The sequence below is a fragment of the Daphnia pulicaria genome, chromosome 1 (assembly GCF_021234035.1).
Source record: "Daphnia pulicaria isolate SC F1-1A chromosome 1, SC_F0-13Bv2, whole genome shotgun sequence".
Taxonomy (NCBI): Eukaryota; Metazoa; Arthropoda; class Branchiopoda; order Diplostraca; family Daphniidae; genus Daphnia; species Daphnia pulicaria.
The window spans coordinates 9,730,818-9,754,036 of record NC_060913.1 but is presented as its reverse complement, the minus strand read 5'-3'; the positions used below and the strand labels follow the sequence as shown (position 1 = coordinate 9,754,036).

Here is a 23,219-nt window from a genome sequence, read left to right as displayed (position 1 = left end):
GAATAGAGGATTATTTCCTTTTCCCTACAGAATTCTATCAATGAAGCATTATTTAATCGTTATTTAATTGTTTAAAAAAAACTTTCAATCTTTCATTGATACCAGAGACTTCCAATGAAATGTGGCTGCTTGCTCCATCAACTAACAGCAAAACTGGGAAAGCAATTCCAGGAAGGTCCTTTACGAATGGATAAAATTGCTCTCTCAGGTAAACAAGAAAGATCTCTTGAGTCATCCAACCCTTTTTCGTGTTTCCATATGCCCATCCTAGTAAAAAGTATGTCAAGGGTTACATAATTGGAATCTAATGAGCTTAATGTTAATCGTTATTTTACCAGAAGGAATTGAGTTCTTCACCGCCATAGGTACCCTTTCGTATGGGAAAACAAAAAAAGGGGGCAAACTGACACCTGCTGCACTGAATGTTCCCATTACCTTAATTTTGAAGTGTTAATACGTTTCTCTACATCTTTTCAAATATATATCTTACTGTGACCGATCGTTTTGAATTTCTTCGTTTCACAATGAAAACGTCGTCGATTCCCTTGGGTACGAGAAGTTTCACGCTTTTAGGATTAGGTTCCAATTGAATCCCTATTTCATCAGCGTTGAACAAACGAGAAGGTTGCTGTAAGATTTCCGGGCAATTTTCGTCCTCCAAAAAGGATTCCAGTCCCGTATACCAATCTTTTATATCTCCCTCCGTCACCTGTTAACAATAAGAAGTAACAAAAACATTATAACTAAAACTAAATTTCAATATATAGCAACGTAATCACCCTTGTTCTCCCTCCATCAAGATCTTCAGACCTCCTCAGGGACAGATTATGACGAGCTTTCAGTGTATCTACCCACTTCATTGAAGGCCGGTTATTCTTGAAGGAGGTATTCGCATCAATTTTGCAATAAATACGCTGTACAGTGTCAAGAAGTTCCCTTCTTGTAAGAGGGCAGCAAATAACTGCCCTTCGAAGAACCCAATTCACAAGCAATTTTTCTTCATTCAAAGGAAGAATGGTAGGCCTACCTCGAACAGGGGTTTCACCGTTAGAATTCAGTCTATTACATAGAGTGGTTTTGGCAACTTGATTCTTTTCTGCAGCTGCTCTGATCGACATTCCATTATGGACATCATCGATTGCATCTTTCATACTTTCTTCACTGAACTTCATTATAAACTTAAAGAACTAAACACTAGCACAAACACACAAACGAACACAACAGACAGACGAATTCTTTCAGAATCCAAGACAGCCCTGAGGCGATATTCGAAATATTTTAAAAAATGCCTTATCCGAGATTCGAACCAACGACCAAGAGAGATAATCCGATTTCCAGGCAGCCACTTATCCACTGTGCCATGGGAATATTGAAGATTAGGGCGATCTCTTCAATGTATGATGCAAATCGTGTGATATAACACGCAGAATTAATTTTACGGGTATCCTTACTGTGCTATAAATTCGGGACAGCCCTGAGGCAATATTCGAAATATTTCAAAAAATGCATTACCCGAGATTCGAACCAACGACCAAGAAAGATAATCCGATTCCCAGGCAGCCCCTTATCCACTGAGCCATGGGAACATACAAGAATTGGGCGATCTCTTCAATGTATGATGCAAATTGTAGGATAGAACACGCAGAATTAATTTTACGGGTATCCTTACTGTGCTATAAATTCGGGACAGCCCTGAGGCGATATTCGAAATATTTCAAAAAATGCCTCACCTGAGATTCGAACCAACGACCAAGAAAGATAATCTGATTCCCAGGCAGCCCCTTATCCACTGAGCCATGGGAACATACAAGAATTGGGCGGTCTCTTCAATGTATGATGCAAATCGTAGGATAGAACACGCAGAATTAATTTTACGGGTATCCTTACTGTGCTATAAATTCGGGACAGCCCTGAGGCAATAGTCGAAATATTTCAAAAAATGCATTACCCGAGATTCGAACCAACGACCAAGAACGATAATCCGATTCCCAGGCAGCCCCTTATCCACTGAGCCATGGGAACATACAAGAATAGGGCGATCTCTTCAATGTATGATGCAAATCGTGTGATATAACACGCAGAATTAATTTTACGGGTATCCTTACTGTGCTATAAATTCGGGACAGCCCTGAGGCGATATTCGAAATATTTCAAAAAATGCCTTAGTAGAGATTCGAACCAACGACCAAGATATATAATCTGATTCCCAGGCAGCCACTTTATCCACTGAGCCATGGAAACATACAAGAATAGGGCGATCTCTTCAATGTATGATGCAAATCGTGTGATATAACACGCAGAATTGATTTTACGGGTATCCTTACTGTGCTATAAATTCGGGACAGCCCTGAGGCGATATTCGAAATATCTCAAAAAATGCATTACCCGAGATTCGAACCAACGACCAAGAAAGATAATCCGATTCCCAGGCAGCCCCTTATCCACTGATCCATGGGAACATACAAGAATTGGGCGATCTCTTCAATGTATGATGCAAATTGTAGGATAGAACACGCAGAATTAATTTTACGGGTATCCTTACTGTGCTATAAATTCGGGACAGCCCTGAGGCGATATTCGAAATATTTCAAAAAATGCCTCACATGAGATTCGAACCAACGACCAAGAAAGATAATCCGATTGCCAGGCAGCCGCTTTATCCACTGAGCCATGGGAACATACAAGAATAGGGCGATCTCTTCAATGTATGATGCAAATCGTGTGTTATAACACGCAGAATTAATTTTACGGGTATCCTTACTGTGCTATAAATTCGGGACAGCCCTGAGGCGATATTCGAAATATTTCAAAAAATGCCTCCCATGAGATTCGAACCAACGACCAAGAAAGATAATCCGATTCCCAGGCAGCCACTTATCCACTGTGCCATAGGAATATTGAAGATTAGGGCGATCTCTTCAATGTATGATGCAAATCGTAGGATAGAACACGCAGAATTAATTTTACGGGTATCCTTACTGTGCTATAAATTCGGGACAGCCCTGAGGCAATATTCGAAATATTTCAAAAAATGCATTACCCGAGATTCGAACCAACGACCAAGAAAGATAATCCGATTCCCAGGCAGCCCCTTATCCACTGAGCCATGGGAACATACAAGAATTGGGCGATCTCTTCAATGTATGATGCAAATTGTAGGATAGAACACGCAGAATTAATTTTACGGGTATCCTTACTGTGCTATAAATTCGGGACAGCCCTGAGGTGATATTCGAAATATTTCAAAAAATGTCTCACCTGAGATTCGAAACAACGACCAAGAAAGGTAATCCGATTTCCAGGCAGCCACTTATCCACTGTGCCATGGGAATATTGAAGATTAGGGCGATCTTTTCAATGTATGATGCAAATTGTAGGATAGAACACGCAGAATTAATTTTACGGGTATCCTTACTGTGCTATAAATTCGGGACAGCCCTGAGGCGATATTCGAAATATTTCAAAAAATGTCTCACCTGAGATTCGAACCAACGACCAAGAAAGATAAACCGAATCCTAGGCAGCAACTTATTCACTGTGCCATGGGAACATACAAGAGTGGGGTGATCTCTTCAATGTATGATGCAAATCGTAGGATCAAATAATTTTACGGGTATCCTTACTGTGCTCCATGAAATCCAACGTGCCATGAAACACTGTCGATCTCTTGTGTAATACCATTGACAATAGTTGTGCAATTCGGAATAAGAGGGATGCTGACAGTAAAAAATGTTGGTTAACGTTTATTCATATAAAGACACTTTTAGATGTGAAGGGAGTCGAACTTTAACCGTCTATATGCTAGATTGGTAGGTTAACATGCTATCCGTAAGACCAATCGTGTGTTTTGATTATCTGTTTTCATTACTTTTAAAAAGTGGTTGTTGCTCAGCACCAACGGTAGATGGCGCTGGCGACTGTCCCGCATTTGGTTTCTTTGTCCCATACTTTTTATCAGTGTCCCGACTTAGGAAGGTGTTCGGCCTATACTAAAGCATGCGAAACGGCAATAGCCAAAAAGTGTCCCGAATTAGGAACAATACCCTACTTGTGTTATCTATTAATTAAAAACGGTTCAGCTTACCTCAAAATTATAATCTAAATTTGTTTTGATTTGTATAAGTAACTTACAGTGTTCTGCCGAATAAGGTAAAAATTTATTTAAATATGAATATGAATAAAATGAAAGTTGGATCGAATAAAGAATAAGAATAAAGAATAAGAATAAAGAATAAAAATAAAAAATGAAGAATAAAGAATAAAAAATAAAAATAAAATTTATTTTTATTCGAAATTTGAATAAATTTTCGAATAAATTTTCGAATAAAAGAAATGCTCATAATTTGCTAAATTTAAGGATGATATTTGGATTTTTGAATCAAAAAATTATTAAAAAAACATTAATAGTAAATAATTAAGCAGCCTTGTTCAAGTGATTACTTTATTTATCTGACACATCACCAGTCCAATCAAATCAAACAACTTCAAAAGTAAAAACCACTGAATCCAGATTCATGGAAACAAACAGAAAAAATTAAAAATATTGATGCAAGACCGAATCAAATTAAACTCTTTTGTTGATTGATTGATTTGATCTGAACAGCTCACACTTGTCTTACACTCACAGTCACACCTATCGAAAATGGAGCAGTCTAACATCCTGCGTTGCCATCAAATTTGTGTCCAAAATGGCCAATCAGCGTACAGCGTTTTAAAGATGCTGTACGCTGATTGAGCCTCATGACTATTTTCAATGGCTGAACGGAAAAAATAACTCCAAACAAAAGAGCAACGGCCAGCGGAAATATGAAATTTTAAACTTTATTTTTTATTCGCCTTTTTCATTTAAATTTTGGATAATCGAATAAAGAATAAGAATAAAATAAGGCTAAGAATTATTCGAGAATAAAGAATAAAAATAAATTGGATAAAAATTTATTCGAAATAAAGAATAAGATTTTATTCGTATTCTTATTCAAAATACGTTTTTTATTCGAAAGAACTTTATTCGGCAGAACACTGGTAACTTACCCTTAAGATGTGTATTGAGTAACTTGGAAGCAGACAAGGTTTCCCAAGAGGATTCTTTTTAGTAGGGCATTTAGCCCAAACAAAGCTGTACGATTCTTATGCTGCTCTCCAATTATCAATGGACTTCGAAACCTACAAAAAAAAAGAAAGGTTTATCACAGGTAAGGCAAAGTGCAAAGTAACAGGGATAAAGTTAAAAAGATGATACGTAGAGGTAGCAGAAGACGATATTTCGTCAACAATCTGGAATCACTAACAGATGAGAAATGAGCGAATGTCAAGCTGCCTCCCCTCACCGCCCTCACTGAAGAAGCATCATCACCTTGGGGATTTCGTCTGTTTGTTGTGTAGTGTAATGCTGTGGTGGTGGCTTTTTGTTTGGTGAAGACGAGACACAAATTGGAGGGGAGAATATTACGTGAGTATCAAAGCCTTTGTTTGTTAGTTCTTTCAATTGAGTGTGTCAACGAGCTAGAGCGAACATTTTTTTCATGTTACTGGTAAAAAGGTTTCTTTTTTCTGGCGCTAGACGGCATAGCCTTTCAAAATTTTCAACTAAATTCGTTTAATTATGTTTACTTTTCACATCTCTAAAGAATTTTCTTAATACTACTTCAAAAAAGTTTTTGGTGATAACTGTCAGTTGATGTTTCGACAACATAGCTCACTTGTTAGATTTTTGATAATGTGTTTTTTTTCTACTTCCGGTTTTCTCTTTTCAGTCAGTAGTTCAGTAAATATTCATCCGAGGTACAAAAGAACCACATATTCATGATCCTCGTCAAATTTGTGGTAAAGTTCATGTCTTATTTTTTACGTACGTGTACTTCCGGTTTTGAGAATTTTCCTGAACTATAGTTCAGGAAAATTCTCATCGGACCTGCCTCTCATTCAACGAGTGGAATCTCATCCACAAGAGCCGCCTCGGCCTGCTTCCGCTCCTCGGGAATCCTGGTTGCTCTGCTCCCAACACCAAGTGCAGGAGATGCAAGGTTGATGCCGAGACTACCTCACACGTAACAAGCCACTGCCGCAGTAATCTTCCGGCCATTGGCCGCCGACACGACCTCGTGCTGGCGGAAATTGTGAAAACCATCACCAGGGCCGGCCATGCAGCGTCTGTCAACAGAGTCTTCCCTGGCTCAACCCTGAGGCCGGACATAGTCATCCCCTCGACCGACCCACCAACAATAATTGATCTCACCATCACCTTCGACGCTCCCGAGTCCCTCGACGCTGGCCATGCCAGAAAAATAGAGAAATACAGCTGCCTGGGGTTAACTCTGCCCTTCGTTATTGGCGCCTTGGGATCCTGGCTCCCCTCAAACAACGCAGTGGCCGTCGCCCTCAACATCCCCCCGGCTCCTTGGCGCCGCCTCCGGAGGAAGTGCCGTCTGATGGCCATCCAGGGATCTGTCTCCATCATTCATCGCCACATCCACGGACATGGGGATGACCAGGAAGCCAATATTCCGGCTCCTTAATGGATTTGCTTGTAATTATATGGCATGTACTGCATGAAATTGTTCTGTATCGTTGCATCGTAGTGTTTTATATCTCGTTTTTCATCGCTCTGCATATTATTTCCATTGTTCCATCTCTCGTCTACCTTCGCCTAGTCAATTGAAATTCCCCATCGTACATCTACTACTCTTTTATAATGATATGTCTTTGTCACGCCGTCGTGAAATACAGTTCTATGTCTCAGGAAAATTCTCGATTTTGACCAAAATTTAGATTTCATTTAAATCACACCTAATCGACCCCAAATTTCACGTAGATCACGAATATTTAGTTTATTTGACGAAAGCTCAATGGTTAAGGACCTATCGCTTACTTCCGGTATACTTCCGGAAAATTTGCATAAAACTAGCAAGTGAGCTTTGTTCTCTGTAGAATTCTAAAGACTCCATGCTAATTTTAAGCAAAGATAAATGGTCTTTTTGATTACTTTTATGACTATTTTGACTATCTAAGGCCAGTCCTTTAGATAGTGAGTTTGGACGTGTGACAAATAGATGGCGTGAAAGAATGGTGCTTGTTGTGTCAGATATGGGCTTATGGTGGCTCGTTGCCAAAAGTTTAGCTAGCTAGAAATTACCAATGAATTCGCTGGTAAATTGACTAGATTTCGTGTGCAATTTGTTTGGCATGTGTTCTTTACCGTTCATGTGTTTAATAACATCATCATTTATCATCCATTTCCAGGAGAAAATGTGAAAGGTGCATGAAACCTGTACATCATTCTATGGGACTTGCCAGATCACCAACCCCACACATGGACCAATCTCTCATTCCATCTTCTAGAGAACCTTGGATAACTGATTGGTGGTTTTGTGTGTAAGTTTACTTGTCATGTCACTTAACTTATTTTGTTGCTTTCTTATTTGTATTTGAAGTATTGTTCTGCACTTACGTCGTTTAATCTTTTAGATCATAGACAACAAGCACATTGATACCACAAATTATAGACAAGGTGACTTTATTTTTTATTTTCACGTTCCTAGGTTTCTAATGTTGCATGACAGACTTTATGAGAAGACATGTCCATTGATGAAAAAGGACTGACTACACAGTCAAGGTAACCAGTTGGCTACTACTCTTGAACATCCCCTTTTACTTCATGAAAGTGTAAACAGGCCATCTTGATTTGAGGTATTGCTTTCTGTCGCTAAAATTGTATTTAAAATAACTGTTGTCCTAATAAATGTTCTGCCTACAGGGTAACTCCTTCGCTGCTTATCGTGGACTTCATCCATCGGTGAAAACCAATGACAACCTGCTGGTCTCTTTGTCTCAATGCGCTGGTCAAACGGGGACTTGCAAGATCAGCCGGAAGACTACTATATGATTAGTCGCTGTCGTAATAACAGTTCCTCAACTCTTCGCTCTTTTCCCGGTTTCTCCTACCCTGTCTGCAGTCAATTAAGGCAGTGTCTCCCCTTGTCTTGATTGACTCCATGTGTGAATTTTAAAAGCAGTTAATCACCCAAATGAGACAAAAGGGTTAGGTTTGTTTTATTTGGGTATAAATTGTTTTAAAACTTGTACCTATAAATCAATTGTCTTGTACCGGACGCTTTGTTTATTGAATTTTTTATCATTTTGGGAATAAATTTATTTAATTCAATTAAAATTGTATTAAATCAATTATCTTAAATCCAATTCAATTTAATTCAATTAGATTTAATTGAATAAAATAATCGGTTAGCGCCACTGCTACCACAAGACAGTAGAACGGCGGCCAGAATAATATAATTTCAATTGTTTTCGCACTAGAACAAATTAATGAAAATCTATTTATGAAGACAGCCAAGAAAACAAAAATGAAAAATAATTTTTTACTATTAATTTGGAAGATAGGACAGTAGAACCTAAACCAAGTATTACCGTCGCTAGAACTACAGCACTGGACAGTAGAACCTAATAAATAAAAGAAAAATAATTTTGTTTGGCATAAAAATTAAACGACAGTGCTATCCAAAGACAGTAAAACGGCACGCTCAAAGCCTACAAAAGGCACTTCATCTTCTTGACATAAAATTTACAAAAAGAATAGACACGAGAGCAAAATTTTTAAATAATTTTTTTTATTAATTGTGAAGTGGGAGTCAGTAGAATTTATGGTCAGTATTACCGTCACCATAACCAGGACAACGGACACTTAAATATAATAAATAAAAAAATACGTTTCAAATAAAACAAAGGAATTAAAATAAAAAATCATTTTTATTTTATGTTGGTCATTTGAACTTTATCAATAGTTGTTTAAGTCAGAGGAACTCTCATCATGGTCCCCTCAAAACATGCAATCGATTATAGAAATGTAAAATCGATTGTAACGATTGAATACTCTCCATCTAGCGGCAAAATCACTTACAACTTGGCAGCCGCCATACGGCAAGCAGGCGATTAAACATCGCATTTCCAAACGGGAAAAACTCTCCAGGAGACCATATTTGCAAACAGTCTTGTGTTCTTGTTAAATTATCTTCTAAAGCAAAGTAAGTTTTACTACTGGTTTAGACTAACAAATTCGCAATTAGGACACTTGTAACAGAATACTTGTTCGAATTCTATCGCGCTGTCTAAAGTTTCCATTTTTATCACTTAATACAAGTAACTTTTCTTCAATGTTGTTTTTTATGACTTATCAGTGACACCTGTCGGCAGTGTGTTGAATTGGATTTAAATAAAAAGAAACCTTTCGGAAATATTTCGATAAAGGCGTAATTGGCGGATTGCATATATCAAAAACAAAGAAAGCCAAGAGACAGTTTTACAATGTGTCAAATTATTTCAGTTCTTAGTTATCCATTGGCAATCCAATGTCAATAATTTTTGTTGAGTCGCTTCTTCCTTCAATGCCGGCATCTTTGACTCGATATGCCCGTTCATGAGCGTAGGCAAGTCATTCGTTGCACCATTCTCGGAGTCAGCTTTCACGGTCATCAATTTGGGGTCATGCTTAATCATGAGGTCAATCATGAAGGAATTGCAAATTCTAGACATTGGAGGTAAGGTGGAAGTTGACGTCTCCAACAGCTAAATAGACCAAATGGAAGAATCAGTTAATCAAGTAAATGTATACACAACTGATGATGAGAAATGTAGTTACCGATTGAACTGATTTATATCCCTTGATGCCGTTAGTTTGATGGATGACCGGAACTATCTGCTTAGCTGCCGAGATCTGTTTCTGTGCTTTGATGGCTGAGAAAGGAGTCCAAGGTAAACTGTCAATGTGAGAAATTGGGGTTGTCAACTTCTCGTCAAAACCACAGACGGAATTGTCATCCACACTGTAAAATTCCTATAATCAAAGAAATTCGTTAATACGTAGGATAGTTCACATAGTAAATCTTTTCATCTTACTTGTTGATCATCAACAATCAAAAGCCGTGAATTTACTAGCCATTCTGGACTGTTTGCCAGAGGATTCGGTCGGGGAACAAAAAGAGCCGCAATAGGTTCTGAACTCTTCACGTTCGTTATAGTATGTACCGGTTTCGAACTCGAAGGTGCGAACACGAACACTATGAACACAATGAAAGATAAGCATTCGAATTTCATTAATTGATTTTCACGGGAAAAGTACCTTCACTGTTTTGCAAGACCACTGCCATAAAGCTGGACTTGGGATCAGGCACCAAACACCTGATAGGGCTACGTAATTTCCCGACTTTCCAAACTAGTCCTTTACTAATTACATCCCATGCAAAGAGGGATGATTTTGAAGCACAAACGAGATACCGAAAGCATTGATCTCTTCCGAATTCCATCAGCCTAGAGTAACCACACTGTTAGTAAAACTCTAGTCGTTATCGTTTTGGGTTTGAAAACTTACTTCTACCTTCAATAAGGTTATGGCTTAAAGTCGTGTTGAGGTTGATGGTCATTGGATCCCATGAAGTAACAGTGTCTTGAAAAGCAATGGCCAGTAACGAGCCGTCTTCCGAAAAGGATGCAGCGGTTGGCATCATTTTACGGAAGTCTCCTGCAACGTCGCAAGTCCACGATTACTTCTGACGGTAAATGTCCGTGTCGTGGACTAACCGTCAAATTTTGAATTTAAGATCGCGGCCGATAGATACGAGGCAAGGGTACTCTGTGCCCAGTAGTCCCGGTTGGAAGGCCAGGGAGGTGATCCGATCGTGGTGTGGCATAGTTACGTCCGTGTTGAGTTCGTAGTTGGCTTGCACAGCGTCGTATCGCCAAAACTTTAAGTTCATGTCATGATAGCCTGCTGACATGTTCGACCAAACTTCCAGTGTTGCTAAACACTCACCTGTGGGTGACACAGCAACTCGCAACACTTCGGCGTTACCGATGATGGTGTTTCGTTCGTCAGTCAGAACGTTGCGATTGGCAATGTCCATCTAAAAAACAAATTACACGAAATTTGTTTCATTAATGAACATTTTGTGATCGAACTTGTGTGTGAAAAATTGTCTTACATTGTAAATCATGGAACTTCTCAGAGGATCAAAAAGCTGGAGGAATCCAGCTTGTGAATTGAAGAAAATTCCTTGGGTTCGTGGATCAAAAACCAGACCAGTAGGCATCACCGATTCTTTCTTTGATTCACCATCTTCAAGACCACGGATCGGATCGTGTTTGACCAACCCACCAAAAATGGCCCGATTGATTTTGTTGGTCGAATCAATTATACGTATAGCTATGGGGGGGGGGGATCAAATTCTATCATTTAAACCTTTTTTGTTCCTTATTAAAAGTTTGATCATTACCATTGTCGGAATGAGATGTGGCGACGCAGATGTTATCAGGAGCGTTCACAATGAATTTGATTGTTGAGCCCATACGTGGAAGAAACTGTCAGTGTTTGCCTTCAAGTCGCCACTTGACCATTACTTTCTCAGATCCTCCACTGTAAAGGTATTCACCTAAATTTAAATTTAAAAATAGTACATAATTAAGACACAGTCATGCAGAACCTCTTAAAAGCAACAAACCTTCACTATAAAAACAGACCCGAGGAAACAGCAAGTGTGTGCCAATGATACACAGTCTTCACTGGTCTGATCTGATTAACAAAGTCATGCCAAATAAGAATACGGCCGGAGATATCTCCTGTGGCCATTATAAGTTTTTCCTTGTGCAAAGCAATACAAGTGAACTTTCTCTTGTCTGTCATGTGCCTATTTCAAAATATTTGATAAGTTAAAATTCAAAATTATATAAATATATAGTTTACTTTTTCTCAGCTCCACTATTCATGTCTTTGACCAACACACCATTACATTGGTAATTCAAGGCCCCTATAACCAGTGATCCATTTCCTTGATCACAGCCAAATGCAACAGACTGGGGTTCTTTTCTAATATCTTCAGAGAAAATTTCCCTTTCACTTGTGCTATTGACAATCCAAAGAGAGGAACCGTTGGTATTTTTTGCTGGAGTTGATAACAGAAACATGCCATTTCCTGGATAGTAAAAAGAACAGAATTTTTTCATGCCATCAACTGCAACTGAAGTTTTCTGCAAAAAGAATGGAAATTTAAGAAAACAAAACTTGAGAGGGGATAAATTTACTAGACAACCTTCAGTAGTTTTCCGTCTTTTATATCCCATTCAATAACGTCTCCAGAGGTGTCACACAAGTAGAGAATATTCTCCTCTTTGATACCCAAACCAATGATATCAAAACTATGTTTTTTTAAACAATGCACTTTATCTCCCGATTGGATGCTGTAAATTCCTACTTGGCGGCCAGACGCGATGCATAAATACCCGTCAAGCGAATAGAAGCACAAACAAAATAATTCCTAAACATTTTGATTGTTTGAAAAAATGCTATACCTTGAATCGTCGGTAAAAACCGGAGGTTGTTTAACAATGTCGGGTGCATCTTCTTGTCTTTTAACAACAATATTGTCTGTATTAGTTTTAGCTTTATCCGGACCACGTGTTTTCTTATTCGCCATTTTCACTATTTTAAAGCCGAAAGAGAAAAAGACAGAAAATTGTTCGTCTGCTATGGCAATGGTTGCCACTCTGTAGCGTCTGTGCGGAATAACAAGCAATCCGCGCAACGCTGGGGATAAACAGCGGCAAATATAATTTTACCAGAAATTCAACATGGTCTGAACCAGAGACAGGATTTTGTCCACATATTTCCGTGCAAATAATAATAAGAATTAAATATGAATAAAAGAACCGATTAAAAAAATTCTAAATTCACGGGTGTGTTCAGCGTCAGCCAATCTAACTGTCAGCTGTTTTTATGACGATATATTGTAGTTGTGTTTTGTACTTTGGTTGGAATTGGAACAGATTTCGTTGTTTATTATTAGCCACTTATCAATTACCACTCACTAGCTACTGGCATATTATATGCAACATTAACGAGTTAGAGATTAACGTGACAAATCGCCTATTTTTCTTATCGTAACAAAATCTAGCATAACCTCTAGCAAAAACGTAGAAAATCGCTTCCAAAATGCAAGTAGCTCGTGTGATTGTTTTTTATATACGAAATGCAGAGGCCAACAACCCAAATTTCATTTTCTCAGCCGAAGTAAAGATTTTTAAATATTACTGACTGTACTTTTGCCATAAGGTTTAACTGCATATAGAGTTATTTGGTGACTAACAGCTTCTCTTTCTACTTTCTAGGCTTTGCATGAAGTATCACTTTTTGCTCATGCTGGAACTTGTTCCAACTTTGCTTTTATAAGTTTGGTGCTTGTGGGAGTAAAAGGTTTTGAAATCTTATTAGATACACACCCTTTAGTTGAACTTGATTCTTCTTTGAAGCATGCCTTTGGGAAGTTGAAGCAACTACTGAAAATATCAAATGAAGTATTTAAAACAAAACTTTTACATTTCATCCATCGAAACAAAGAAATTAATAATCATGACCTTTTTGTTGAACAGAATGCAATCTACTCTGCCAGGAAACCATTAGAAATCATTTTAAATGATTTAGTGTTACAGTTCGAGCAAAAATGTGTAATTTTTAAATTATTTTCTACTGTCAAAAAGCAGTTCATTTTTTTTTTCTATACACGGCTGAATTTACAGGAGTATTGCATTGCATCCACCCAACTGGAGATTGTAGTTGTAACAGCAACAGATGGAGAGAAAATTCAAAAAGAATTAGATGCCTTCCTTTTTAATACCAATTGCCGAGAGTTCAACCAAGTTGTGGTAAGAAAATTATGTTGAATCAATATTCATGATTATATGGTGCTAATGTATATACTCAATGCGAAGGTGCTTCATGTAGCCCCCTCCGAGCTGTTGATGCAGAATCAAATGGAACAAGTATCACGCAGTAAAATAGTTTGGCGGATGTCGGAAGAGGAGAGAGACGCCGAAATATTTTTCAGGGTAGACAATTTCGTTATCACTACACGCTTCTGATGCTTAATTCATTTTTGTTTAGTCTTGGTTGAGTCGTAAGAGGAAAAATTGGAATCTTGAAATGCGTTCCGATGGACAATGCGAGTGGACTTCCAGGATTGACATAGAGGACCTTATGTTCGATGTAAAAGGATGGCCGTATCGAATTTCTCCCAATTTTAACGAGACCAATGGAATAGGAATCTTTGACGATGGGAATATGAACCCCTTGGAGATCATCAAGTGGGTGAGGAGTGATGGTGTTCCTGCTTGGTTGGTGCACGGAATGCCCAGACGTCTTTTACCGGCAAGCGACCTGTCTCACGACGATATCGTTTTCAAAATCAATAACGAACAATTCTTTTCCCTGTCTCGTTGGTTGGCGTAAGTTGTCAAACGAATTACAAATTTTTCTTTTCGCTATATTATGTATCCAATTATATTTACAGTAGAGAAGCTCCGGTAGCTATTGTCAAGTTGAAATCCTGCCAGCAAGCCATTGATTACTTTATTCTTAGTCCAGGTAACATAATAATAATGATTGCGCCAGTAATAAAACAGAGACAAAATATTTCTTATTCTTTTGAATTTTTGAATAAGGATCCGACGGAAGTTTGCTCATGCGTAGCATCGCTCCACGTGAAGTAATACTACCACCTTCGACGTGTCCCCCTGTTACCGACGACCAAGGTACTGATTTATGTGATTATCAGTCATTTGTAAGCAAATGAGTAATCGGTGATTTATTATTTTTAGATGACGATGCTGAATTATTCACTGAAAAAGAAATCTGCTTTGAAGAAATCCAATCTGCCTTCCTCCAGCTTCCTGCTCATACGTTTTCCAGATCAGAGAAGTCTAACGTCATGGAAGCTGTCGAGTTTTCACACTGTTACCGTAATTAGATTCCACCACATTGCCTAATATTTTTTAAAACTAATGTTTTATCATTTTTCAATTGATGGCCAGGATATCCAGTATACCGGAACTAAATCAAAACCGACCCTTAACCGTCCTCGCAAAGCTCGTCGCTAAATGTGTGTGACCGAAGCAATTCTTCATTCCAGATCTTCATACAAAAACGTAAAACTGTATTTGTTTTTTAAGTTAAATACATTGAATACTCATAATACTAGGACGTTGACCAGTTAAGGGACTTAAGGCAAATAATGGCGGATATCAAAAGTGAACAGAACACGATAATAGGATTGAAGCTGACGACCAATGGGGCCGCGCTGAAATAGGGACAGTATGGGCACTGATAGCTCCCGCAGACTTCGCAAATATCTAAAACGTAGAGCGGAGTAGCGTTGAACACTTGCATTTCAAAATGCTCTGGGGGAAAACAAATAAGGAACATTAGTCGTAATATGACATTAGAGGCGAGGATTATTTGAATAGTTACAGGGGGAATGAGATTCGTAGACTATGGCCGACCGGTACATTGTCCCATTGGCTACTGGGAACCACCGGCGAATGAGATAGTTGAAACAAAGCCTCTCTGGACCAACCTGTGGTAATGCAAATAATTATTGAGGGATCAGAGATGGTATTTTTTAGATGAGATGAAATCAGAATTACTTTATCGAATGTCCAAACGATTTTTTCCTCACTATCAAAGACGTCTCGAAGGAAGGTGTAATTTTTATGAATAAGAACTTGATCTGCATCGGACTGGACTATCCTATAACCGGATGGTAGTTCCACTTCTAAAGTGGTTGACCCACTCACTGGAGCTTCGTCCATCGCCAGCCACCTGTTTTATTTGGGTTTATGTCATTTTATTAAACCTTTCAGAAGATTAAGAAGTAAAATATTCACTTGACACAAGCATCGACGGTGATATGGGATTTATTCCGGAAGTGACTGTATGTCTCTTCCACGTACAAGTCAAAGTAGCGTCTTTTCGGAGTGTCCCTTAAATCCTCCCAGTCGATTCCGTATTGAACTTTGAGCTGCAAAACGGCCTGGCCGGCTCCACGACCGATGACATTTACGTGGCCCCAGACGTTGGGAATCTAAATGAATGTAATTCGACATTTTTAAGATTAAAAGACGACGAAATGGTAACCGACATCCATCCGATGAACAGTGGCGAGAGTGTCGCTGTTTATCCGCATCAATTCCGTAGCATCTGGCGATGCGGATGCTTCCACAACGACACTCATGTCGGTGATGTCACGTAATCTGGCTCGGTAAGCGTATTCCGTTAGAGCTTCCATGGCGACAATGCTGTCCTGTTATGGCGGAATTTATGGAATCGAACAAGTTGCGGCGAACTTCAAAAATGTTACGAAATAATTACGTAGATGGAAACGAAACCGCCGTCGACCATGCGCATCGTGTTGAGCCAAGAGACGACCCTCTCCTGCAGATCGCCGATGCCGTCACGAGCCAAATAGACGAGAACGGCGTAGGACGTCGCTTCTACCGCCACGGCGTCTTGTTGCATGGGCAAACGTGGCTGTAAGAACGGCCGCTGATTCTCGTAGAGAATTTTATTGGATGGAACCGGCTCCCGCGACCAGTACACCATCCCCTCTATTACGTGATTATTAATTTTTAAAAAATTGCCATCTATAAACCTGAAAACAATGTCACTGCCTTCTCACCTTCTTCTCGTCGTAAAATGTGCAGCCGACCGAAGGCAGCCTCTTGGGCTGGACTGCTGGTGATTTGCAACGCATAAGTAACAATCGCTAACTCATACTGATCTGTCAAAATATATAAAATTCGTTCCAGATAACTGCAATGAATAGACATGAATAATTAATCTTTTATATTTGACATTTTCTAGTTGTTTGTTGGTTACCAAACAGCACGGACTTTGGCGGAAGCGGTGGCCACTTTAACAGCTCCGTCGAGACTTTCGCTGGTGGCACAGAGTGACAAAAGTACATGGGCGGTATGGCCACCCTTAAATGTCGAGTTATACAGCGGCTGAAAATAAAAGTCAACTTTATTATTGAATTTCGAATACAAAAATGTGGTAAACTTCAATAATGAATACCAAGAGTCGCCTATCAAGAGGGGAAATGTAATTTTTCCGTCTCTCCAAACGAACCATCGCGACGCTGAAATTGTAGGATCCACTTGACGGAGTTGGTCAACAATTGCTCAACAACATAATAATGATTTTCCCAGTCTTGAAACTGTGACTGGCCCAAGATTCTAATCACCCAAGCCTGTATATAACAATTTGAACAATTTCGTATTAAGATTTCCAAATTCAATACAGATTCTCATCTGTAAACAAAACTTACCGTCACCCAGACGCTGGGATTTGAATTTGTGTGGGCGCGAAACGATCCGTCGTGATGGTAGAGTCACATCAGTTCCGCCATTTGGACGTTCATGTCGTTCAATCCGCTGTACAAAACGTCCGACACGAGTTGATTCGTCAGCCGGAGATAGTGAAGACTCCACGAAGTGGTGGCCAAATTGTACAAATTCGCTTCGGTTCCACGAAGAGATCTGCTCAGCATGGAGTCGGTGGTGATGGGCGTAGACGGAAACACGGGACCAAACACATCGCCTGTTATCGATGGAAAAAAAATGAGTAAATTTAATTTACCAAACCGGAAGAATAATTCTTACCACACAAAGTAATAGAGGCTCTAGGACTGCCGTAAACGTATCGGCGGAATTTGGAGTATGGAATGATGGGCGACTATTCAACCGGAATGTCGAGAAATCTTAGGACGTGCGCTCGATTTTTCAAGTCCAATAAAAGCGAAGTATGACGACTGATGGTGGCTCATTCAGGCTATGAAATTCAATGTTCAAGTTAACTTCAGAAAGCTCAGCAAATTTTAAAAAATGTAACCTACTAAAACTTCCAGTCCGATTTCCAGATTCTGTTCAAAAATGTGACTAAGGACTTGGATTTTGACGGTGATGCTTCCCTGTTCGATCCGAGGTGAGATGGGCATGAACACTTCTGTTGTGGATCCTCCTCTCACCTATTCAAAAATCCCGCAATAGCAAAGTAGCACTTTAATCATGATAATAATTCAAGCAAACAAATCTTAGTCTTTTTTCAGTTTACCGTGACCATGTGATGTTTTTCGGCGCAGACGAGACTAGGGTGATAGTGGGCCACTTCTCCGTGGGCTTCAGTCTCGACGAAACAATAATCGTCCGACGCTTCCAGTATGATGAGACCCATCGTATCCACCTGGAGGTTGTTGATGAAGAGAAGTCGGATGCCCACAGTCTCTCCGCGCCGGATGAAACTGGGCGACTCGACCGAAACGTAAAATGGCAGCGATCCTTCGTACTGTAAACATTTACACAGTTTTTTACGACATTTAATTTAAAATTGCATTTGAATGTTGATTGAATCGAACCTCGACGACATCGTCTATAACGGCGAAACCCAATTCACGATGGAAGGTGAATGCGGTGAGGAACCAAACTTCGTTGGTTAAAGCCACTGAACGATCGTTGAAATCGAAACCGTCGTCCGTCACTGGAATATCGAACCACGCCCAATCTCCGTCCAGCCAATCGTAAAAATCCTGCGAGTATATTTAGCGTTAAGTTTAATTGGCTGAGAATTGTATGACGTCTTGACAAATTTAATTACGTGGAATCGGTTTCGTCTAAACATTCTAAAATCCATCCTGTCATCTCTTGTCAACGGACCTGCATCATCATTCGTCATATTCAAAATTTAAAATATTAAGTCAATTTCAAATTTGATGCAGGTTTAATTCAATCAAGACTTGCAATCATCCTCGTCAGATCCGTCGGTGCAATCCGATTTTCCATCGCAGCGCTGATCCTTGTGGAAGCATCCGACGGCCATGCACGGCTCGTATCCGTTTGCTTTGTTGCAATTGGCTACAAAAGAATTTTCAAAATAAAATGTTACGTATTAGTCAATGAAGAATTGTGCACTGCACCTGTGTCGGGATATTGACTGATCCTGGCGTCGGTAAAGACTAAAAGGCTGGCCAAATTGAACGTTCGCTTTGTATCCGCTCCTGGATTGGCCGATTTAAAGTACTGACTTTTATCCGCTTTGCTTCCCTCTCGGTCTGTCCAAGTGATTCCGCTAACTGATCTGAATAATACAATCGAAAATTAACTTTTCCGTTATACAATTATATATCTCTATTTTGATTTTTGATTGATTATTCCTACCTAGAGATTGGTTCCAGTTGATACAGAGCCCGAATCATACGACTGTAGGTGATTTCGTTGTCCGCCTGGAACATGTAATTGGCCGACCGGATGAGCGACACACCCGTGAAAGCCCCCGGTAGAGTCCGCGTGACAACCTGCACCGTCAACTTGCTGTGATCCTTGGTCTGCACCATGGTCAAATTCGTCTGCATGAATAAATTCCCCACAGCACAGACGGTTTTATTACATCATCTCACTTTTATAGTAAATAGCAGCCGATATGTTGGCAAGCATTGACCGACCTTGTAACGGTTAATACTCTGCACTGGAATCGTGACGGAATCGGCCACCAGATCCCCCAGGGGGCTAACCATCATAGCGACTAATTTGAAAGTTGGCACCATATCGGTCGAGACCGGCACGGAGAAAGTCAACGATTTTGTGTCGTGTGCAAGGGTCTCTGTCGCTCCGTGAACCACTAAACCTTTCGACGAGATCTATACGCGTACACAAAACATTTAAGGAAAAACCGAACAATTTCGAATTGAACAAAAATTGAGTTATATATTATTACGTACGACGTAACTGTAGTCTTAAAAAGCAAAATTACTCCTCAGGTGGATGGTGGCAAAGTGGCCGAGGAGACCTTCATCCGTGCTAGTGGAAACGTGAACGAAAAAATTGCCCAGGGAATAAAAAGCTACGGCCTGCTGGTCAACACTGACTTGATCACCTTCGTCGTCCTTGTAGTAGGCCGTTATCTTGAGCGAACTGGCATCTTTTGGCACTGTAAACTATTCAACACAATATAATGAAATCAACAAATTGAAATGCGGAGTAAAATATTTCAAATAAATACACGAAAATGATGAATGCCGAATTGGCGGAATGTCTTGTACTCGGCGTCTTCCATTTGTCGATCCATCCAGACGTCGTACTTGTTTCCGTAATAATTCAAATGGTCATCTGACGATCGGTGGTACTCGCCTTGACGGGGCACTACGATTTCCGGTAGCGTCTTCGATTGGCCGTTGGACGTGGTTGCCACTGGCCGGATGGTCAGTGTAGCTCCGGCCAGTTTCTCCGGAGAAACAGCCTCGTCATCGTCGTACATGCGATAAACGTGCCCTTCGTACGGCATTCCCGGCTTGAAGACGGCCGTTTTGGAACCGCCGAACCGGAATTTCAGCTGGGCCCGGATGATGCGCGTTTCGATGAAACCGTCGCGCGATTCGCCTTCAAAGTGATGGTACAACGTCATGGCGACGCGGATGACCCAGCCGGTCAAACTGCTGACGCCGACGCTCCTCTTGACCTCCTCCAATTGGACATTGTACGTGAAATCGTAAGTCTAAATAAAATTAAAATTTCAAAAATGTTGGATTTTAACATTTCCATATTTAATTGAAGACTCGTTATTGATTTACCCATTGATGGAAATCTTGTTTGACGAAGCGGAAGTCGGCCAAGGAAGAATTGACTGGGCGAGCGTAGACTTGAAGAGTCAGATTGCCGCTGGCCACTCGTCCCGGATGGAACGAAGTGGTGACGGCGGCCGTGTAACTCTCGTCCGAGTCCAAAACAAAAGCCGGCGCTGACGGAATGACCTGATTTTACCAAACAGTTATTCAAATTTCTAATTATTCGCAAAGGCGCGAAAATTATTCGCGTTTAAAATTAAAAAAAAAAGTTTTAACAGCGCTACCTATGAAAGTTACATACTCAATCGATATCAACTAGATTCTAAGCTTTTAGTGGCTTTTGCGGAATACATAAGACTATAGTTTGGACTATCAACAAGTGACGTTTGGTGCCCCACAGCATATAAGGAACTTGGTGTCGTACGCATTGGTGGTCACGTTAAATTTCGATTCAAAACTTATTTTCTTTTGCGGCTTGTTGTGAATCTACTTGCTTCTAAAAGTAAATATAATGTTCACTTGAACTTGAACTGAATCGAAAACAAATTGACATTCAAATGTACGGTAACCCACTTTATCCCCTATCGTTGTATAATACGCTCGATTGCGATTAAATGCTTTTACACCTTTTATTGTTTTTGAGTCAACGCTTTCCACTAGACTGGGACTTTATAGTTATCCGGTAGAAGTGCAGCAATTTTTCAGTCTCATGCTGGAAAAGCGGGAAATTCAAATTCATATTGAGATAAAACCTATTATGTACCAATAATGGACTACGTGATGTAACTTTGAAAATAGAAACCTACAAACACCTGCTGTAGTTTGAATCTATTCGTTGTGAGTTTCTCCTGTTTTCTAGTTTTAAAGGTTTGATAGCTCAGCAGTGCGACCGCATTTTAATGTCGACACGCATCACACCACCACGAACGTTGTTTCTATAAATAGGCGTCGTCTCGGCAGTCAATAACAAACAATCGGGCGTTGCTACCAAACATTTCGTTATTTTCCACTAAACAATATCCGCTAATATGCTGCGCTGACTAAATTTATGCATTTGTTGTTTAGCTCGGAAAAACCCGGGAGGAAGACCAAGGTTAGCGTGAATAAATAATAAGAAATCGAAAATGTGAATTACGTCAAAGAATCGGTAGTAGAAGCGTTCGACGATGATGTGGTGATCGTGGATTTGTGACATTGCCTCCACACGGATCGTCCATTTCCCCTCGCTGGGGAATGTTCGAACGTGATGTCACTCCCCGATTATTATCGCATTTGTGTAAGAACTGGATCCGTCGAAGAATTGCTGACCAGCTTGAAGAAAATAGAAAACCTTTCCAGTCAGTCGGGGAAACGCGCTGTTTTTCTTCATCTAGATGTCGCCCACTCCGTGTCGCTCGAGTTCAACGACATTTTTCTCTCTACTCATCCATGGAGCCCTTTACGATCCCAAAAAGGCCAAGCTAGGATACTGGACGATCTCTTCACAGATCATCATCGCTCTGGAATTCGCCTCGCCTTATGGACCGGACGAATTTCCCGTCATTTCTTACCTTGGAGAACACCACGTTTGTGAATGCAACAAATCTTTTTTCACATACAATTTACCCACGATGCCACGGATCCTTGGCCAGCAAATTACAGTCAACCGCTCCAATGCCCTTTTAGCTACTGGAAAGTTCCTCAAACTCAAAGATGCTGGACTAGAAGGATTACGCGTGTGGGATGATCTCTCTTCACTGCCCGAAACCATCACTGTAGATCCTCTACCGGCAGAAGAAACTTTTGATCTTTTAGTGGCCGCCTTCCAGCATTCAGAAAATCGAAATGCTCCCACCTTCACGGCTCTTAACTCAATGGCCTCCTTTCTTTATCGCCATATCTCGGCCATGATGAAATGTGTGTGGTTCAATAGCTCGGCTGTTCACCTGTTTGAGCGTGAAGATTTGGCTCAACTCTTCAAGCTGAATGTTTTCAACATGCTTCTCAAAGTGGCCAATGACAGCATTGCCCGGTGCTCGTCACTAGTCGATCAGGGAAGGAAAATGGCAGAGATGGATTGGATCAATCGTCAACGAGCTATCATCTTGCTCGGAGTCAACGAGGATGGATTGTTCACCGGTATGAACATTGTCGGACGTGACGCGGTTGCCTTGAAAAGTATGTTTCACGCCAGCTTGCTGCCCATTCTGGAGCTGCAGTCACGGCGCCGAAGTTATTCTGAACGCAATGAGATCGCTCTTGCTCTTGGACGGAACCGCTGTCAGTGCTCTTAAAGTCTATCAACTGGACAGCCACCCTAAAAACACTCCAGCTAGTCGACGTTTAAGCCAACTTACTGAGCAGGAACAAGGGTAATAAGTTAAACATTATTTAAACATTGTCCAATATTTCTTTTATTAAATTGCTTTTTGTTCGTTAGGTACGTGCTGACGGGTGATAATATCACGAAAATGATGTTCGCTCTTTATCGGATTCGCTGTGGCCTGCCCGTTGTTGCCTTTGGAGAAGCTGGCGTTGGCAAAAGCGCTCTATTCCGCTTCCTGATTCAGACGTTTCTGGGACATAAATTTGAAGTGTTCAACGTCAACAGCGGGACGTCCATCCAGCATGTAAAAGAGAGCATTGAATGTGCCGTAACTATTGTCATGATGTATCCCGAAGCTCAAGTGTTCCTCTTTTTTCGACGAAATGAACACGGCGATCCTCCTGTCATCGCTTTCTTCAAAGAGTTGCTCGATCGCCACTGTCACGGAACTGTTTTGCCGTAAAATT

The 23,219-nt window shown here is 40.3% G+C and overlaps 6 protein-coding genes and 2 long non-coding RNA genes across 10 annotated transcripts; 3 read left to right on the top strand and 5 right to left on the bottom strand.

Annotated features, from left to right (window-relative positions):
* The first annotated feature begins 6,848 nt into the window (after window positions 1-6,848).
* LOC124351148 lies at window positions 6,849-7,488 on the top strand. Its single transcript, XR_006921400.1, has 3 exons — window positions 6,849-7,146; window positions 7,240-7,371; window positions 7,465-7,488. It is a non-coding gene; the product is annotated as an uncharacterized LOC124351148 (long non-coding RNA).
* Window positions 7,489-7,536: 48 nt separating this feature from the next.
* LOC124350824 lies at window positions 7,537-8,167 on the top strand. The gene is made up of 2 exons (XR_006921126.1): window positions 7,537-7,686; window positions 7,754-8,167. It is a non-coding gene; the product is annotated as an uncharacterized LOC124350824 (long non-coding RNA).
* A 1,086-nt stretch (window positions 8,168-9,253) lies between these two features.
* LOC124348892 (WD repeat-containing protein 75-like) lies at window positions 9,254-10,951 on the bottom strand. 3 transcript variants are annotated; one of them, XM_046799295.1, is made up of 6 exons: window positions 10,588-10,951; window positions 10,379-10,528; window positions 10,130-10,317; window positions 9,907-10,067; window positions 9,650-9,844; window positions 9,254-9,576 (listed from the first exon to the last, which is right to left on the bottom strand). In XM_046799295.1, the coding sequence occupies exons 3-6, from the start codon at window positions 10,311-10,313 to the stop codon at window positions 9,331-9,333; spliced, it is 786 nt and encodes a 261-aa protein (XP_046655251.1). In that variant the 5' UTR covers window positions 10,314-10,317; window positions 10,379-10,528; window positions 10,588-10,951; the 3' UTR covers window positions 9,254-9,330. The 3 variants fall into 3 exon arrangements, with proteins under 3 accessions (XP_046655251.1, XP_046655232.1, XP_046655242.1); XM_046799276.1 differs by having other exon boundaries at window positions 10,379-10,951; XM_046799286.1 differs by having other exon boundaries at window positions 10,385-10,951.
* Window positions 10,313-12,476, bottom strand: LOC124335721 (WD repeat-containing protein 75-like). The gene is made up of 9 exons (XM_046789188.1): window positions 12,352-12,476; window positions 12,093-12,198; window positions 11,747-12,030; window positions 11,524-11,690; window positions 11,379-11,435; window positions 10,989-11,209; window positions 10,820-10,910; window positions 10,379-10,528; window positions 10,313-10,317 (listed from the first exon to the last, which is right to left on the bottom strand). Exons 1-9 carry the CDS (start codon window positions 12,474-12,476, stop codon window positions 10,313-10,315), a joined length of 1,206 nt encoding a protein of 401 aa, XP_046645144.1.
* On the top strand, window positions 12,354-15,028 carry LOC124347957. The gene is made up of 10 exons (XM_046798491.1): window positions 12,354-13,069; window positions 13,168-13,353; window positions 13,429-13,503; window positions 13,576-13,701; window positions 13,768-13,884; window positions 13,940-14,280; window positions 14,346-14,419; window positions 14,497-14,586; window positions 14,653-14,793; window positions 14,866-15,028. Exons 1-10 carry the CDS (start codon window positions 12,992-12,994, stop codon window positions 14,886-14,888), a joined length of 1,251 nt encoding a protein of 416 aa, XP_046654447.1. The 5' UTR covers window positions 12,354-12,991; the 3' UTR covers window positions 14,889-15,028.
* Window positions 15,029-15,043: 15 nt separating this feature from the next.
* Window positions 15,044-17,657, bottom strand: LOC124348090 (CD109 antigen-like). Its single transcript, XM_046798500.1, has 11 exons — window positions 17,494-17,657; window positions 17,160-17,431; window positions 16,907-17,081; window positions 16,709-16,836; window positions 16,509-16,642; window positions 16,202-16,437; window positions 15,972-16,133; window positions 15,718-15,914; window positions 15,478-15,652; window positions 15,302-15,407; window positions 15,044-15,231 (listed from the first exon to the last, which is right to left on the bottom strand). Coding segments are annotated over exons 3-11 (1,197 nt in total). The 5' UTR covers window positions 16,964-17,081; window positions 17,160-17,431; window positions 17,494-17,657; the 3' UTR covers window positions 15,044-15,229.
* Window positions 17,658-18,605: 948 nt separating this feature from the next.
* LOC124349427 lies at window positions 18,606-19,419 on the bottom strand. The gene is made up of 4 exons (XM_046800019.1): window positions 19,329-19,419; window positions 19,045-19,232; window positions 18,804-18,964; window positions 18,606-18,741 (listed from the first exon to the last, which is right to left on the bottom strand). The coding sequence occupies exons 1-4, from the start codon at window positions 19,401-19,403 to the stop codon at window positions 18,617-18,619; spliced, it is 549 nt and encodes a 182-aa protein (XP_046655975.1). The 5' UTR covers window positions 19,404-19,419; the 3' UTR covers window positions 18,606-18,616.
* Window positions 19,420-19,564: 145 nt separating this feature from the next.
* On the bottom strand, window positions 19,565-21,678 carry LOC124348678. The gene is made up of 4 exons (XM_046798955.1): window positions 21,583-21,678; window positions 20,454-20,633; window positions 19,886-20,377; window positions 19,565-19,820 (listed from the first exon to the last, which is right to left on the bottom strand). The coding sequence occupies exons 1-4, from the start codon at window positions 21,640-21,642 to the stop codon at window positions 19,620-19,622; spliced, it is 933 nt and encodes a 310-aa protein (XP_046654911.1). The 5' UTR covers window positions 21,643-21,678; the 3' UTR covers window positions 19,565-19,619.
* Between the last annotated feature and the right edge of the window lie 1,541 nt (window positions 21,679-23,219).